Source organism: Leucopleurus acutus, assembly GCF_964270905.1.
Source record: "Leucopleurus acutus genome assembly, chromosome: 16".
Taxonomy (NCBI): domain Eukaryota; kingdom Metazoa; phylum Chordata; class Mammalia; order Artiodactyla; family Delphinidae; genus Leucopleurus; species Leucopleurus acutus.
Genome location: NC_139158.1, coordinates 85,942,761 through 85,959,047, shown reverse-complemented (window position 1 = coordinate 85,959,047; position 16,287 = coordinate 85,942,761). Strand labels below are relative to the sequence as shown.

At 49.9% G+C, this 16,287-nt stretch overlaps 1 protein-coding gene across 1 annotated transcript in view; it reads right to left on the bottom strand.

Annotated features, from left to right (window-relative positions):
• CDH4 (cadherin 4) overlaps positions 1 to 16,287 on the bottom strand; it is a gene marked incomplete at both ends in the record, with an annotated part of 550,963 nt that overhangs the window by 139,829 nt on the left and 394,847 nt on the right. The window contains one exon of the mRNA XM_082857436.1: positions 15,135 to 15,361. Coding sequence (XP_082713562.1) covers positions 15,135 to 15,361 — 227 coding nt within the window. The remainder of the gene's footprint in view (positions 1 to 15,134; positions 15,362 to 16,287) is intronic.

Below are 16,287 nucleotides of genomic sequence, written 5' to 3'. Positions count from 1 at the left end.
GACAGCCCAGGAAGGCAGGGGCTGGCACTGTGCTCACTCACACCTGGGCAGAGGTCTGGGGACTGGCCCAGGCTCAGGGGGCTGGGTTCGGAACTCAGGCCCCTCCCTCGGCCCCGCCCTGCTCCTCGGCTTGGACGGGGGCGCCCTGACATGGAGGGGAGATGCTGCCTGTGCTTTGCGACCCTGGCGCCCAGTGCCCCCGTGTCCTAGGCACCTAGGGACTCAGGGTGGGAGCAGCCCTGGGGGAACAGCTGAGATGCAGTTCTTTAGGCAACTTGCGTCCATCACCATCATCCCGAGGGAAGGCTTCACGTACTTCAGTAGTGTCAAAACCACACTTCTTTTAACAGACGCTCAGAGCACACCCCTTGCCCTCTTCAGCCTTGTGTCCACCCAGAAATGAAGACACAAGACAATGTGCCCATCCGTGCAGCCCAGGGAGCAGGCAGGATGCGGGTGTAATGGATGGGAGCACAGCGGAGCACATGTCTGCTTTACGGGCCACGGTAAGGAAGTTGGGGGGATGCCCGAATGTTCAGACAAGTCTGCCCCACCGTGTGTGTGTGTGTGTGTGTGTGTGTCACCTCCACGAGCCCGGCCAGGCTGCTCGGCCATCCTCGTCCCCCCTCCCCCGCACGGCAAGGACCCCCAGCGCCCGAGCAGTTCCGCCTGCCCCCCACTCCTCCTGCTGACACAAGCCGAGCTGTCTCCAGGCATCTCCTGCGAGTACTCTGGCTGGTAACTGGCTCTGGAGAATCCAGAAAATTATGTTTTGCTAGGAACAAAGTAAATGAAATTACTCTGTAGTTTACAGAAAAAAAATACAATCACAGTAAAAAAAAAAATTAAACTAGCAAGTTAGGCCAGGATGTATGACTTTTTCCTGGAGCTGTTCGCAGTGGGACCGAGTGGCGTCACTCATATTGGTGTCAGTTAGTGAGAAAAATGGTCAGTTTTGTTGGTGTGGGTGATGCTGGAAGGCTTCGGGCAGGAGGAAGGTTAGCGTGTGACAGGCAGTGAGGGAGGGTCTCTCTCCTCTCCTTTTTGTACTCACATCACAGTGCTTGCTTTGCTGCAGGAGAGCGCTGCTGGGGGCGGGACAGGTCCTGCAGAAGTGACGCGACATCACCCCCATAGGGACATGGGGGCAAAGTGGTGGGTCTGGTGGGGTGGGCATGGCCTCGTGCCCTCTGAGGCTTTTGTTTTGTTTCAGGAAAAGGAGAAGCTGAGAGAGGGGAGATTCTAGGATCCAGGCAGGGGTACTGGGTGGCGGGACCTCCCAGGGCAGGGAGGGGACAGTGGCCAGAGCACAGGGGTGAGGGGTGATGGACCCCACGGGGTGGGAGACGGAGCTGGGCCGGCCCCTGGGGGCCTCCACCCCACTTAGCAAACCAGCCCTGCAGAGACAAGCAGGAAGCAGGCTGAGCGCTGTGCTGGCCGACCCGGGGCTGCAGCAGAAGGAGCCCCCCCTCCCACCCCGCTTTCAGCCCTCCCTGGGGTCCTGACACACCCTAAACTAGACTCAGAGCCTGACCAAGGGCCGCCTGGCCAGGGACCTGCCCGGCCACCGCCCCCCGCTTGCGATGCTCCCTGTGGGAATGATGGCTTCTCTCATCTCGGGTCTCGACTCAGATGTCACCCTCCTGACCCCCAGGACACAGCGCAGCCTCTACCCTCTCCCGGCCCAGCCCCCCGCCAGCCACCCCACCTTAGTCCAGCCCGTGGCTGCTGCTCAGTGGTCAGGCCTGTCGCCGCCCTCGTGGGACCATTCCCGGTGATGCCGTTTGCATCTTAGAACACTACAAAGTGTCCGGCGGGGACATGCAAACCGTCTTCACTCACCCAGTGACCAAGGGAGCGACTTGGGATCTTTCTGACTCACGGGGCTCAGAGTCCTTCGAGCACGCCCGCCGCTCACTTGCCCCCTTGGGCTCTCGCTCCTTGGCCCACAGGAACGAGACAGGGCAGGATCGTGCGGTCCATTCCTCTCCCCTGGCCTGCGTGTCCGAGGCTTCCCTGCCTGGCAGTGGCCCCTCTTTCTCATGCCCTTTGCTCCCGCCAGCCATGGGAGTCAGTGAGCCACCCGTCATCTTCATTCCCTCGTCCCCCTCAAATCTCCGTGAGACGGTGCCCAGGCTGCAACACCCCCCCCCCCCCCACCGCCCGCCCCCTGGGACAGGCCAGGGAAAGTGACCAATGACCGTGATGCTTTTCTCCCTGGGCTGTGGGACCCTGGGCACCTTTCCTCTGCAAAATGAAAGGTTGACCCCGACACTCGCTCAAGGCCGTCTGCAGCCTGAAACACAGCCCGAGCTGGACCTCCTCCACCTGCGGACCCCAGGGCGGCTCTCCACAACTGCAGAAAACGCACCTTCCAGCAATTAGAAATCACTCACGCCTTCATGCTGGCAGAGTTAAACGCTGCAGTCTTCTGGGGAGCTCTGCGCATCCGCTGAGATCTACTACTGATCGCCCGTCGCCGGGGCGGGCCACCGGGCTGTGGTCATGACCACAGACTCTGGACAGGGACCAGCCTCCTTCCCGGCAGTTGTACGGTCTCTGCCGTGGAGAAGGAAACACTGTTTCTCCCGCCGTCCCCCAGGCAGTCAAGCCCGCGCCTGAAGCAGGCCCGCGTCGGCAGCACCGTCTGAACTTGCAGGAGCGAGGAGCTCATCATCACTCACTAACGCAGCTGCCATCCTCCGGGGGAAAAGAGGCGCGTAGACGGCTGTCTGCAAGCTCGCTGACCACACCGTTGTCTGTTTTCTGCGAGTTGCTGTTTCTCAGTCACATTGAGGCCGTCTTTTGGAAAAGCATAAAAGGACTGTCTTGCTACTTTCTGAAGGTGTGCACTCTGTCACTCAGCTCCACCTAATGACCTTCAGGTGCCTTCCCAAGGTGACGCCTGGCGTGGAAAGCCCCACGCGCCCCCTTTGGTTAAAACTCCGAGTCGGCAGTGTAGGGGTTCAGGCGCGGGCACTAGCCCTCTGGCGCTCATGGAAAGCGGGTGACGCTGGGATGCAGGGTCGCTCATGGGCCAGACTTTCCTTAGGGGCTGCACCTCCAGGGGGTTGCAGGAATTGCTTCTCAACCAGGCCCTCTCCATTCCATTGTCTTGTAACCCACCTGGGCGTCCATGATACCAAGATGGGCTCTGCCCACTCGCAGGGGGCAGACTGTGGGGATGGGGCTGATGGACCCCAGGGGCTTAAAGAATCAGGGTCTTGGCAAGACTTGTCCTTGCCGGTCCTGGAGACCCAAGCAGAGGCGAGGAGAGGACTTGAGGCATCAGGAACACTGGGTTGGATGCCCGGCTCCGGACTCACATCCCACCTTGGGGGAGGCTGCCTTGGGTCTGTCGGCACAGCCCCAGGGTTGGGCGTCCACCTCAGCTGGAAGGCACTGGCCACACCCCTGGTGACTGAGTGTCCTGGTGTCACCGAATCAAAGCACCACAGACTGGGGCGCTTCCACAATGGACGTTCATGTCTCAGTTCTGGAGGCCACAGGCCAAGACGCAGGGGTGGCGGGGCTGTCCCTCCCGAGGGCCAAGCGGATCTGGCCCAGCCCCTCTCCTAGATTCTGGTGGCTGCCGGCAATCTTCCGGGTTCCCTGGCTCGCAGAAGCATCACCTCGATCCCTGTCTTCATCTGCACACGAAGTTCTGTCCGTGAGCGTGTCTGCGTCCAAATTCCCCTCTTAATAAGTTCACTTGTCATGTTGGATTAGGGTCCGTCTGCCCTAGGGAACCTCACCTGAACTAACCACATCTGAAAACCCAGTCCCATTCTGAGGTTCTGTGGGTTTGGACTTCAACACAGGATCTCTGGGGGGCAAAGTTCAGCCCATCCACCCGTGGAGGCCAAGACCCCAAGGAAAGAAGGCGCTTCAGCGTCTGGGCCTGGTCCGGCTGCTGGGTAACGCTCAGCTGAGTTTATCTTTCATAGATGCTGACATACTCTAAGACCCAATATTAGTTTCATAAACAACAGTTTCTTTCTTGCAAACTATACCCACAGGTCCCATCGACAATTCCAAGCGCTACCGCCGCCAGTGAGATGACAACGGCGCGAGGAACTTTATCTTCAGTATTTACTGTTGGGCTGGAATATTGCGCTGATTCCTCGGGGGCGATTCAGCACTCCCGTGGGAAATACGTGACTTAATTAAATTTTCTAATTGAATCGCTATCAGCTTTCCTGCAAGACTGCACACAAAAAAGTTCTTCCAGATTCCAGCCCTGCTTGTATTACCCACAAAAAGACCGCCTTTAAATTGTTGCTAAGAAGGGAAAGGAAAAGGGGAGAAGTTGCCAAATTTTTATGGTTCACCTAACTGGAAAGCTGTCAGTTTTGCTGGCTCCACAGTCGCCGGAATAACGGACAAGGGAGACTGCGCTTGACAGGACCTCGACACGGGAGAGGTGGAATTTATGGAACCGGGAAATTAGGGGGTCCCCTCGCGCCCTCCTCCAGGGATTGGCTTCAAGGCTCCTTTTGCTAAGAGCTTCTCGGGACTTTTAACACTGCAAATGGCTCCTTTGAAGGAGGCCCTTGTGTTTCTAGAAACTTCTGCTAACAGAATTCCCGCTGGCGACGTTCTCATTGAACACCCCACCTTTCCAAACCCAGCCAGGAAGCCCTCTGCATGCATTAAAAAATGTTTGAAAATTGTGAATTATAAACAACATGCAGGAAAGTGCTTGAAACGTCAGTGAACAGACACACTAACGATCACAGAATGAACACCTGCCCCCAGGACCCCCTCACGTCCCTCAGGCCCCCACCAGGGCCACCTCCTCTCGCCTCCCACAGCGGTCCCCTGCGTGGCTGTACACGCACTCTGAGCTGTCCACGTCTGGACTCACAGTCTGCACTTTCCTGCCTGGGTGCCCGCCCTCTTTCCCTCGATATGTGTCTGTGAGATTTACCCATCCTGTTGCTTTGTTCATTTGTGCTGCTATATAGAAATTCACTGTATGAATCCACCACCAGGTACTTATCCAACGCAATGAGGATGAGCGTTTGGGTTCTTTTCAGGTTTATCAAATTCTGGTGCAGAGCTGATGGTACGAATGTGTACACACTTCCGTTGGGCTTGTACCTAAAACCAGCAGCACAATAAACAATACACATTTGGTTTTTGCCCTGTATTCCTGACACAGAGCTCTCAAAACCAATCTCTGCAGTGATGGGCTGACAGAAGTATTTTACCCAGAGCTCCTAGGCCCCTAGGAATTTCCTGGGCAAGAGAGCATCTTTTGTTCTAGTGAGGTGACTCTGGGTGGGCTCCTGGAGGGGGCTGGCCACCAGAAAGCCTAAAGCCATGATTAGAAGCTTGGAGCTCTCAGACCCACACCCCATCCTCTGGGGAGAGGGGAGGGGCTGGAGGTCGAGTTAATCGATCACGCCTACGTGATGAAACCTCCATAACAAATCCCTAAACTCTGGGGTGTGGAGAGCTTCGAGGTTGGTGAACACGTCCATGTGCCAGGAGGGTGGGGCACCCCATCGCCACAGGGACAGAAGCGCCTGCACGTGAGGTCCTTCCAGACTTCGCCCTAAGTAACTCTTCATCTGATGCTCCTCTGGTTCCTTTATAATATCCTTCATGGTAAACCAGGGATAGTACGTGAGTGTTGCCCCGAGTTCCGTAACCCATCGTAGCAAATTATTGAACTGAGGAGGGGGTCGTGGGAACCGAGCCGGGCGGAAGCGAGTAACCTGGAGACCCACCACTTGTAACTGACGCCCGAAGGGGGGTGGGCTTTTGGGCCTGAACCCTGAGCATGCGGGGTCTGCGCTGACTCCGGGCTGCGAGTGTCAGAACTGAATGAAATTAGAGAGCACCCAGTTGGTGTCCACGGAAAGTCAGAGAACTGGCTGGGGTGGAAAACCTACCCCTTTGGTGTCAGAAGTGTGAGAAGAGGAATGGTTTTCCTTTCAACCGGGCAAACGTATATTCAGCTTCCAATGAAAACGCCCGTTGTTGCTAGAGAGGCTGCACCATTGTGCACGCCCACGGAGAGCACATGGTAACTCCAGGTTCTGCACCTTCTCACCAACACTTGGTACCTCCAGTCTTTCTAAGGTTAGCCATCCTGGTGGATTTTCGCCTTTAATCTGCACTGCCCTGCTGCGGCGGACAGGTCCTCACACTGGTCCACACACGGGCTCTCGTCTTTGGTGGACAGCCTGTGTTCTTTTTTCTTCTGTCATTAGGTTATCTGTCTTTCTGTAGTGATTTGAGGCTCTCTTTATATATTCTGGACGTGCCTCCTTCGTCAGACACTAAGGGTCACAAATATCCTCTCTCCAGCTCTGGCTTTACCTTTTCACTTTCTTAAGTATGTGCTCTGATGAGTACATTCTTATTTGTAACCAGGTCCAATCATCGACCTGCCCTGGATACCCCGTGCTTCCTGGGTTGTGTATAAGGAAGCTTTCCCCACACATCACTCCCTATAGTCTCTTCCATTTGGTTTGTCTTGAACACGCAGATTGACAGCCCACCTGGAACTGATCTGGGGTGTGGAGTGTGGTACAGGGTCAGTTCACGTTTTCCCCTTAAGGGTACCCGACTGGCCCAGCATCACGTATTGAAGAGACAGTCCTCACCCACTATTCTAAGCAGGGCCTAGCAGGCTTTTTGTTAAAGGGTCAGAGAGTTAAGTATTTTAGGCTTTGTAGGCCAAGAAGCAAAGTCGAGGATATTAATACAGGCACTTATACAACCATTTAAAAATACAGAAACCATTCTTAGCTTTCAGGCCATCAAAAGGCAGGTGGCAGGTCAGACGCGACCTGTGGGCTGTAGCTTTCTGGCCTTTGCCATCTGGTGCCACTCAAATCAAGTGTCGGCACCGTGTGCATCTGACAAGGTTCATCCAGTCGCGTATGTGAAGTGGGTGAACTGTGGTGAATAAAAGTTAAACCTCCATGAAGACGATTTTTTAAAACATTAAGTATTTTTTCTGGGCTTGCTATTCTGTTCCATTTGTTTTGCTCTCAAACGACACCATTTAATTACTGTAGCTCAGTGGTTCTCCAATGGGGCGGTTTTGCAATGCTGGGGAGCATTTTGCAATGACTGGAGATAGCTTTGGGTGCAAGAGGGGTTGCTGGGTCGCTGCTGGCATCTAGCGGGTGGGGGTCGGGGATGCTGCTGAACACCCTGCAGTGCAGAGGGCGGCCCACGTTGGGCCCCACGTGCCAGTAGCGGTGTGCTTTACTTGTAGTCTTGATGTCTGAAACACCAGGTCCTCGCCTCTTTGTGTGCTTCTAGGTTATTCTTGGCCCCTTGTATTTCTATTTAAAAATTTAAAGTCAGCTCTTAACCCTTCTATAGACAAGCAAAGAAAAAACATGCTGGGATTTTTGTTGGGATTGTGTTGAATCTATGGAAACCTTTGGGTAGAACTGACACCCTCATAACTTTGAGTCTCTTATGTTATGAGCAGGGCACATCCCTCTATTTTTAAAGATCTTCTTTAATTGTTCTCAGTAATATGTAAGGGTCTTGAAAATTTTTTGTTAGGTTTATAATTTTTTTTTTTTTTTTTTGCGGTACGCAGGCCTCTCACTGTCGTGGCCTCTCCCGTTGCGGAGCACAGGCTCCGGACGCGCAGGCTCAGCGGCCATGGCTCACGGGCCCAGCCGCTCCGCGGCACGTGGGATCTTCCCGGACCGGATATGAACCCGCGTCCCCTGCATCGGCAGGCGGGCTCCCAACCGCTGCGCCACCAGGGGAGCCCTAACTATAATTTTTAATGCTATTGTAATTGGTATCTGGTTCAGATTTTATTTTCTAACTATTTACTCCTGGTCCGTAGAGGTGCAATTGCTTTTATATCCAGCGCCTTTGCTAAACTAACATCATTCATTAATTCCAGTTACTTATCTACAGAGTATTTCGGATTTTCTCCATTCACAATTATATAAGCTACACATAACGCTAGTTCTATTTATTCCAATTTCTTTTTCTTGCCTCACCTCACTGGCTTGAAGCTCTGGCGTGTAATGTAAGAGTGTCCTTGACCTATTTCTGATGTCAAGGAAGGCTTCGAATATTCCGACTGTAGACTGAATGTTTGCTGTGGACACGCTTTGTGAGATTAAGAATGGTCTCTTCTTTTCCTAACTTGTTGAATATTTTCATCCTGAATGAAGTTAAGTTTAACAGTCAGTATTCAGATGATCATGTGATGTTTACTCTTTATTCTGTGTTGACCTACTCGGATTAACTTTTAAGTGTTAAAGCAAATCTCGCGTTCTTGGAACAGACGAATGCGGCCATTATACATCCCACGTGAACATGGGTGAATTTGAGTGTGTTAATATTTTGCTTTGGCTTTTTCCCATCTACTTATGAGTGGACTGGCATGTAATGACCCTTTCTCTCACTGTTCTTTCAAGGTTCGTGCTGGCTTTGGGCAAGGTTCTTGCTGGTTTCAGCATGGTGCCCATTTGGTTGGGGAAGTGACCCCTCTTGTAAGATGAGTTTTAACTCCTTACAGCTTGGTTACAACTTACCAGTGGAGCCATCCTGGTGCGGGTATTTTTTTGTGATAAAAATTTGAATTAAAATTTTGTTCATAATAATAAAACAGTTCAGATTTTCCTTTCACGTTAGTTTTGGTAAATTTTATATTCTAGAATGTTATCCATTTCACGTATATTTTCAAATATATTGGTATAAATTGTACATAATGCCCGCAAATGACCTTTCTAATGTCTGTGCGATTGGTCACGACGTCCTCTTTCCATTCCAGATAGAGATTATTTGCGGGTTTTTTTTCTTACTGAGTCTACAGTTCAGTAGAGAACCAACTTTTGTCTTTGTTGATTCTATTATTTTCTGTTTCATTATCTTCTCCTTTGTGTGGAAACACAAAGTGTTTCATTTCCTGTTCTTTTTATAATTTCTTGAGATGAACGGTAACATCACTGATTTTCGGCCTTCTTATCTTCTAACGTACGTATGTAAGGCTACGCGTTTCTATCTGGTGTGGCTTCAGCTACATCCAGCTAGTTTTATCACTCAGTTCAGAATATCCCCTCATTTCCACGTGATTTCTTTTCTACCCGAGGGTTGATAAGAAGGCACTTACTTAACTTCCAAATCTATGGGGATTTTTCAGTTATTTTCTGTTATCGACTTCTAGCTTAATTGCTCTGAGGTAAGAACACAAACTATGTTTGATTCTAAACTTTGGAAGCGTGTTGAATTTTGCTTGAAGGCTCAGCCTATGGCTAAATTTGGTAAAAGTTCTGAGTACACTTGGAAAGAATCTGTATTTAGCAGCGGCCGGTTTCTGTGTTTTACGTACGCCTCACTAGGGTCAGACTTCTTAACTCTGTGCTCCGAATCTTCTATCTCCTTCCTGACATTTTGTCTGCTTGTTCTGTTACTTACGCAGAGATAGTTGTTAAAATTTACCATTGATTGTATACTTATTTATTTCTCCTTTTAGTTCTATCAATTTTTGCTCAAATATTTTGAAGTCATATTACAAGTGCACACAAATTTGATTCTTATAGTAACAGAGCCCTCGTCACCAACTTCCTTTTGATTAGTATTTGCACGGTATTTCCCTCCCTATGCTTTTACTTTCGACTTTCTCTATCCTTATACTTTTTTTTTGAACATCTTTATTGGAGTATAATTGCTTTACAATGGTGTGTTAGTTTCTGCTTTATAACAAAGTGAATCAGCTATACATAGACATATATCCCCATAGCTCTTCACTCTTGTGTCTCCCTCCCTCCCACCCCTCTAGGTGGTCACAAAGCACCGAGCTGATCTCCCTGTGCTATGCGGCTGCTTCCCACTAGCTATCTATTTTACATTTGGTAGTGTATATATGTCCATGCCACTCTCTCACTTTGTCCCAGCTTACCCTTCCCCCTCCCCGTGTCCTCAAGTCCATTCTCTAGTAGGTCTGCGTCTTTATTCCCATCCTGTCCCTAGGTTCTTCATGACCATTTTTTTTTTTTAAGATTCCATGTATGTGTTAGCATACAGTGTTTGTTTTTTATCCTTATACTTTTTAGATGTATCTTTTGTAAGCTGCATATAGTTGGATTTTTAAAAATATAACCTGTCAATTTTCTTTTAATTATGAATGAATCTATTTTCAATTATTATAATTAATAATATATTTGTAAATCTACCATCCTACTCAAAGACAAATATGCCACCTATTCTATAATTTCACTTTTCTTTCCTTGCATTTTTTTGGATTGATAAGTTTTATTATTCTATTTCCATCTTTTATGTTAGAACTTAACGCTATGACTATTTTTTATTGTTTAAGAAGCATGTTTATTTGAAAATTCACATTGATTACCGGGGAAAATGACAAATTATGTTATTTAAGGGTGTTTTAAAAAATACTGCCTAAATATGAAGACTAAAAAGGTGACAATAAACAAGAAATACATCTAGAATGGAGGGGGAATTTAGCTGTCCCCTGCCCAGTGCTGTGTTACTAATACTAAATTATCCAGCTATAGCATAAGATCTTCATATATGGTAGTGTTAGAATTATATGAAAATTCCAAGAGAAATAAATATCTGTTTTTATAATAGATACATTTTTATCAATTTAGTGCTCGTTTAGACACTATGTAGACTTTAGGTAACTCCTGAAGTTAAGATTTACTTTGGGACCTAGACTATGGTCAGTCGTGGTCAGTGTTTCATATGCACCTTAAAGTAAGGTATCCATCACTATGGCTCTTAATGATGTGTCTCATCCAAGTATAATATTAGTTTGATATTTCCATCGTCTTCCAGGACAACACAAGCATCCTAGATCCCTTTGACTCCATTTATCCTTTCTCAAAATCTATGCCATTCTTGTCATGAATTTGAGTCATCTTCTTTACAACCCACAAAACATCACCCTGTAATTATACACTGGTATTTTCCCATCTACTTAATCTTCTCATTCTTGGTTTTCTACTTCGAATCATCTTATTTTTGCCTGAAGAACACAAGTTGTGACAGATTCTTTCAGTTTTTATTTGTTTAAAAATGTCTTTATTCACCTTTACTCCGTGAAGGACATTTTACTGAATAATAGAATTCTATTTTCTTTAGCACTTTAAAAAATATCATTCCATTGTCTTCTAACCTCCATAGTTCCTGTTGAGAAGTCAGTTTTACATCGAATTATTCCTCTTTCAAAGAAACTCTGTCTTTTCTATTTGTTTCCAAGATTTTCTCCTTGACTTTTGCTTTCATCTATTTTACCTTAAAATGCCTAGTGTGGACTGTGTCCTCCCAAAATTCTTTTGTTGAAACCCTATCTCCCAATGGGATGATATTAGGAGGTGAGGCCTTTCAGGGGTGATTAGGATTAAGGGAGGTCATCAGGATGGAGTCTCCGTAACAGGATTAGTGTCCTTACAGGAGTTGTGAGTGAGCTGGCCTCCTGTCTTTGCTCTCTGCCATGTGAGGATATAAGTCTGAAGGCAGCAATCTGGAAGAGGGCCCTCGTGGGAACTTGACCCTGTGCCACTTTGATTCGACCTCCAGCCTCCAGAAGAGTGAGAAATGAATTTCCATTGTTTGTAAGCCCCCCAAGTCCATGGTATTTTGTTATAGCCCATTGAATGGACTAAGAAAGTGTCTAAGTGCAGTTTTCTTTATGTTTATCCTGTTTAGAGTTCACAGGGCTTTTTGAATCCATGCCTGGATGTCTGTTGCCAGTTTTGGAATATTTTCTGCCGATATTTTTTCATATATTACTTTTGCTCCATTTTATCTCTCCCCCTCATATTCCAAACATACTCATGTTAGAACTTCTTACCATTTTCCCAATATCTCTTATTCTCTCCTTTGTGTTTTCTCTCTGGATATCTCCTTACACTTTGGCCTGAATATTTCTTCTGATGTTTTTTGCTTCATTAATCTTCTCTTCAACTGTGTCTAATCTGCAGATATATCTGTCCATTGAGCTCTTAATTTTGTTTGTTATATTTTTCAGTCCTAAACTGCCCAATTAATTTTTTTAATCTTCCAATCCTCTGTAAAAATCTTGCATTTAATGTGCTCAAAGACAGTGAGCATAATTATGATAAAATCTGTGTCTGATAACTCTATTACCTGGAGCCCTGTGGGTCTTTGATTATCATCTGCTCCTCCTCTTGATTTTTATTTACCTTGTTTTGTCCCTCCAGTCATTTTCAGTTGAGTGCTGGACATTGTATATAAAAGGAGATGTAATCTGAGGTCTGGTATATGATACCTTCCACTGGAGAAGAGTTACGTTTGCTTCTGGCAGGCGACCAAGGACACCAGCAATCTGGCATCACCTTAACCCATTTACACAGAGTGACATTATTCAAAGGTTGGCACTGGTCTCTGTAAGGGCACATCAACTGAGTGACCCGGTGTCCCACACAGACCCTCCTCCCTGTCCCCCTGGCACCACCCTGGTGAGGGCCCAGTGGCCATGATGAGCACGTGACGCAGAGGGCTGGGACCATGCCAACGACAGCAATAAGAGCAACTGTGTTTTGCCTCTTTGGGGACAGGGCTCTCACAGAGCCTGCACCCTGCCTGACCTCACATAATCTCACATAATCCTCTCAACAACCCTTGGATAGGATGTGGGTAACACAGCTGTCCCATTTTCGAGAGCAGTAAACCTCAGAGAGGTTGTATGCTTGTCCTAGAACGTCAGCCAGTAAGCTGGAGAAGCCTTGATTCAAACTGACAATCCAGGGCAGCCAGGCTCCGTTACAATGCCGGGCTCAGCTGTCCCTAGAAAGTCGTTTTTGCACTCCTTTGCAGAACATCGGTTCTCCCATGCAGCAAAGAGGTTGCAGTCACATGATTCTGTTTCCCCACCTGTAAAGTGGGGACAGTGACAGCGCCCACCTCTGGAGATGTTGTGAGGATCAATGTGGACGCACTTAGGGCAGGGTCTAGGTGGGGTCCTAGAAAGTCAGGGCAGGGCTCTTTGGATTTGAAGAAGGAGGAAGCAGAGAGCCATCAGCAACGAAGGGGACATGAAATAAACAGGGAAGGACTGGGTCAGGTGGGCTGCAGAGACTCTGCCCACCACCTACAGCGTCATGTGTCATGTGCTCAGGGTGTAACCCCACAAAGTCAGCCCCAAGGATGCTCTGGGCCTGGGATGTGGAATCTGCAGATCGGGTGCTTCTCGGGCCTGCCTGCTGTGGGGTTGGAGTTCACGTGTCCTAAGGACTAACTGCAGTCACCCTTTCTGGAGGATTCGGGGATTAACTGCATCAGAAATTGCTTCACTAACATGCCTGACAAAAGGTGTCATTATTTTTATTTTCTTTTTACTTTTTTAAAGATTTTTTTTTTTGATGTGGACCATCCTCAAAGTCATTACTGAATTTGTTACAGTATTGCTTCTGTATTATGTCTTGGTCTCTTGGCCGCGAGGCATGTGGGATCCTAGCTCCCCAACCAGGGATCAAACCCACACCCCCTGCATTGAAAGGCAAAGTCTTAAGCACTGGACCGCCAGGGAAGTCCCTCTATTTTTAATTAATGCCGTTCATCTGAGGCCATCCACGGGCGTTAGGGAGCCCTACTCCTTGCCCACAAGGCGCAGTTTTTGCATCACAGTCAGGGATGTAAGCCTTCCCACTGCTGCCCCTGGCCTGGCTGCCGACAGGGAGGGGCCCCTGCGTGGGCCACGCTGCCCTCTCACCAGGGTGTGATTTGTCATGGTCGTTCGGGAAGGAACGGAAAACCACATCCATCTGTCTCAGGGTTTTCAACGTCCCCAAGGTGAGGCTCACGATCTGGGGGGCGCCCGTTAGAAGCGCGTTTCAACACCTGGTTCAGCACACCCGCGAGGGCACTCAGGACCTCCTTCCCGACGGGGTCAGCTCACCACCAGGATAAGGCTATCCACCGAGTCACCACTTTCCCTTTTCTCACCAGAACCACCTCTATGTTGTTTAACAAGACACATGAAACACAGCCCCTGTTTACCAAAGTGGGTTCCTCGGAACACCTGCCTTGCAAGATGTCCCATTAAGAAGGTTCCTTGGTCAAATAGGTTTGGGGAAACTTGCAGACTGTCTCCCACTGAGGTTCACTGAGCCCTTTAGTCCTGTGAGGTTCTGGGCAAATTTGCAGAAAGGGATCTGGTCAACTTGGTCTAACCCTCTACTTCCCTCGAGCCCTTTTCCGAGGGAATACCCACAAATGCTGTCCCCGATGGCCTGTCCTGCTTTAACCGGTGTGTTTCTTTTGCTGGTGAACCACACACACATCATAACACTGATGACCCTGAGGCCTCCTGTTGACTGTAAGGGCGTCTCCCTCCCCACGGGTCCACCCTTCATGTAGGTGGACGTGTGTAGCTGGACCCGTCATGCAGGTCAGCTGGGCAGCAACTTCTCTGCTGACCGGGGAGCCCTCACGCGGAGGCCAACGCAGCTGCCGAAACACGGGACGGGCAGAGGTAAGCAGACCTGGTCCCCCTCAGACACGGGAAACCTAATGTGGGGATTTCTGGGGGCTGAGGGGTCTGGTCCTGGATTCCTGAGGCCTGTGGGGCTGAGAGGCCTTTCAGGACCAGGGGAAGGGAATTCACCCCTCCTGTCCGGTCAACAGGGCCACGCAACCGAGTCAGAGGTGAAGGTGGAGGGAGGGCTGCGGAGGCCGGTGACAGTGGCTGGTGTGTGTCTACGTGAAGGGTGCCATCCCTCCCCCTCCCCCTCCCTCCCCCTCCCCCTCCTTCCCCCTCCCCATTTCCCTCTCTCTGAATCAGTCTCACGCCAGCTACTCTGGCAACCTCGCAAGGCCAGCCACGTGGCCTCTGTCTTATTTCTTGTCCCTCTGGGTCTTGGGAGCCTCCGGGGCTGGTGGGCTACAAGCCTCAGGCAGGAGAGGTGCCCGGTGAGAAGCGGAGCTGTGGGGCCCTTGTCCGAAAAAGGGTGCTGACAGCTGTGCACTACACTCAGCGGGGGTGGAGCCTGTGGGCAGCCCTGTCTGGGAAGGTGGGAGGTCAGGGGTCCCCCTCCCGGCCCACGCCGCCCAATCAAGTGTCAGCCTCTGCAGAGGTTCTGCTCAGTGACCTGAAGGAGGAAGGACCCCTACCCAGCCTCCCCGCCCCCCCGCATGTAGTCACACCTTACCTTGTGTCCGGACCGCGTGGGTGAGGTCTGGGCCACCAGCAGCCGTACCGCGGTGTCCCAGCGCTCGGCCGTCTGGCGGTCCCACGCGGTCACGGTGAAGGCCACCTGCTCGGAGGGGATCTGCAGCTCCCGGGTGGCGAAGACCGTCCCGTCAGCCCCGACTTTGAAGTCCATGCTGTCGGTCTCATAGTGTGTCCCCTTGGTCCCCAGGCAGCTGCTGAACTTGACTGCAAGAGGAGGGGGAGAAGGTCAGGGCGCTGGGGACCAGCCTGGCGGGCAGGCGCCCACTCACAGCTTATTTCCAGCAGCGGGTCCTTGGTCTCTAATGAGCTTCGAGAAAGTGGTGATTTAATTGACTTTTCGACCTTCAGGTACTGGGTTTTATCTCTACCCCGTAGGGAATTAGCTGAGGCCTTAGGAAAAGGAACATCGACCCAAAGCAATGAATGCACGTTCATTCTCTCTGAAACACAGCTGTTCTCATTTCTGCAAACGCGTCTCCCCGTCACTATCAACTTTGGGTTCAACCTGAGTCTGAGCCATGCGGGGGGAGGAGTTTCTTTACCCTCAACCAATTCCCTGGTGACCTTGGGGCAGCCGAGAGCTTTCTCGGTGACTTGGAAGCAGGCGTGGAAGGCGGATGGTCTACTGCCATTGCAGGGCAGGCACGTTGCTGTGCTTCCCAAACAGTAATTAGGCAGTGATTGTCAGCCCCTCCCAATGACTCCATCACCTGGACCGTTTGTAAACCCCCTGCAGGAAAAGACATCTCGGAAGCCGCGCATTCACCGGCATCACATCAGTGCCTTTTTCACACGTGTGCTCTCGCAGCTGCCACCTAATGTGGTAAATTACGAGGCGCCAACAGCCAGTGTCACATTACAAGCGACGGATAAAGTTACCTGGTGTTTACAGAAGTGTGGGCATCTCAGCAATCACGGTGGGACGATTGGTGTTTTTAGGCAATTTCACTGTCATGAAATTACAGCTTACATGATTTAATTACTATTTATTCGAGAAACGAAAAAGAGCTCCGCACTGTTAGGTTTGATGAGTGTTTGCCCCTGCGTTCACCTTTTATTGTTGGCTGCCTTGCAATAATAAATAACAGAACGTTCCCTTGTTTCAGCTCCTTCGCTTCAGACTCTCCCCA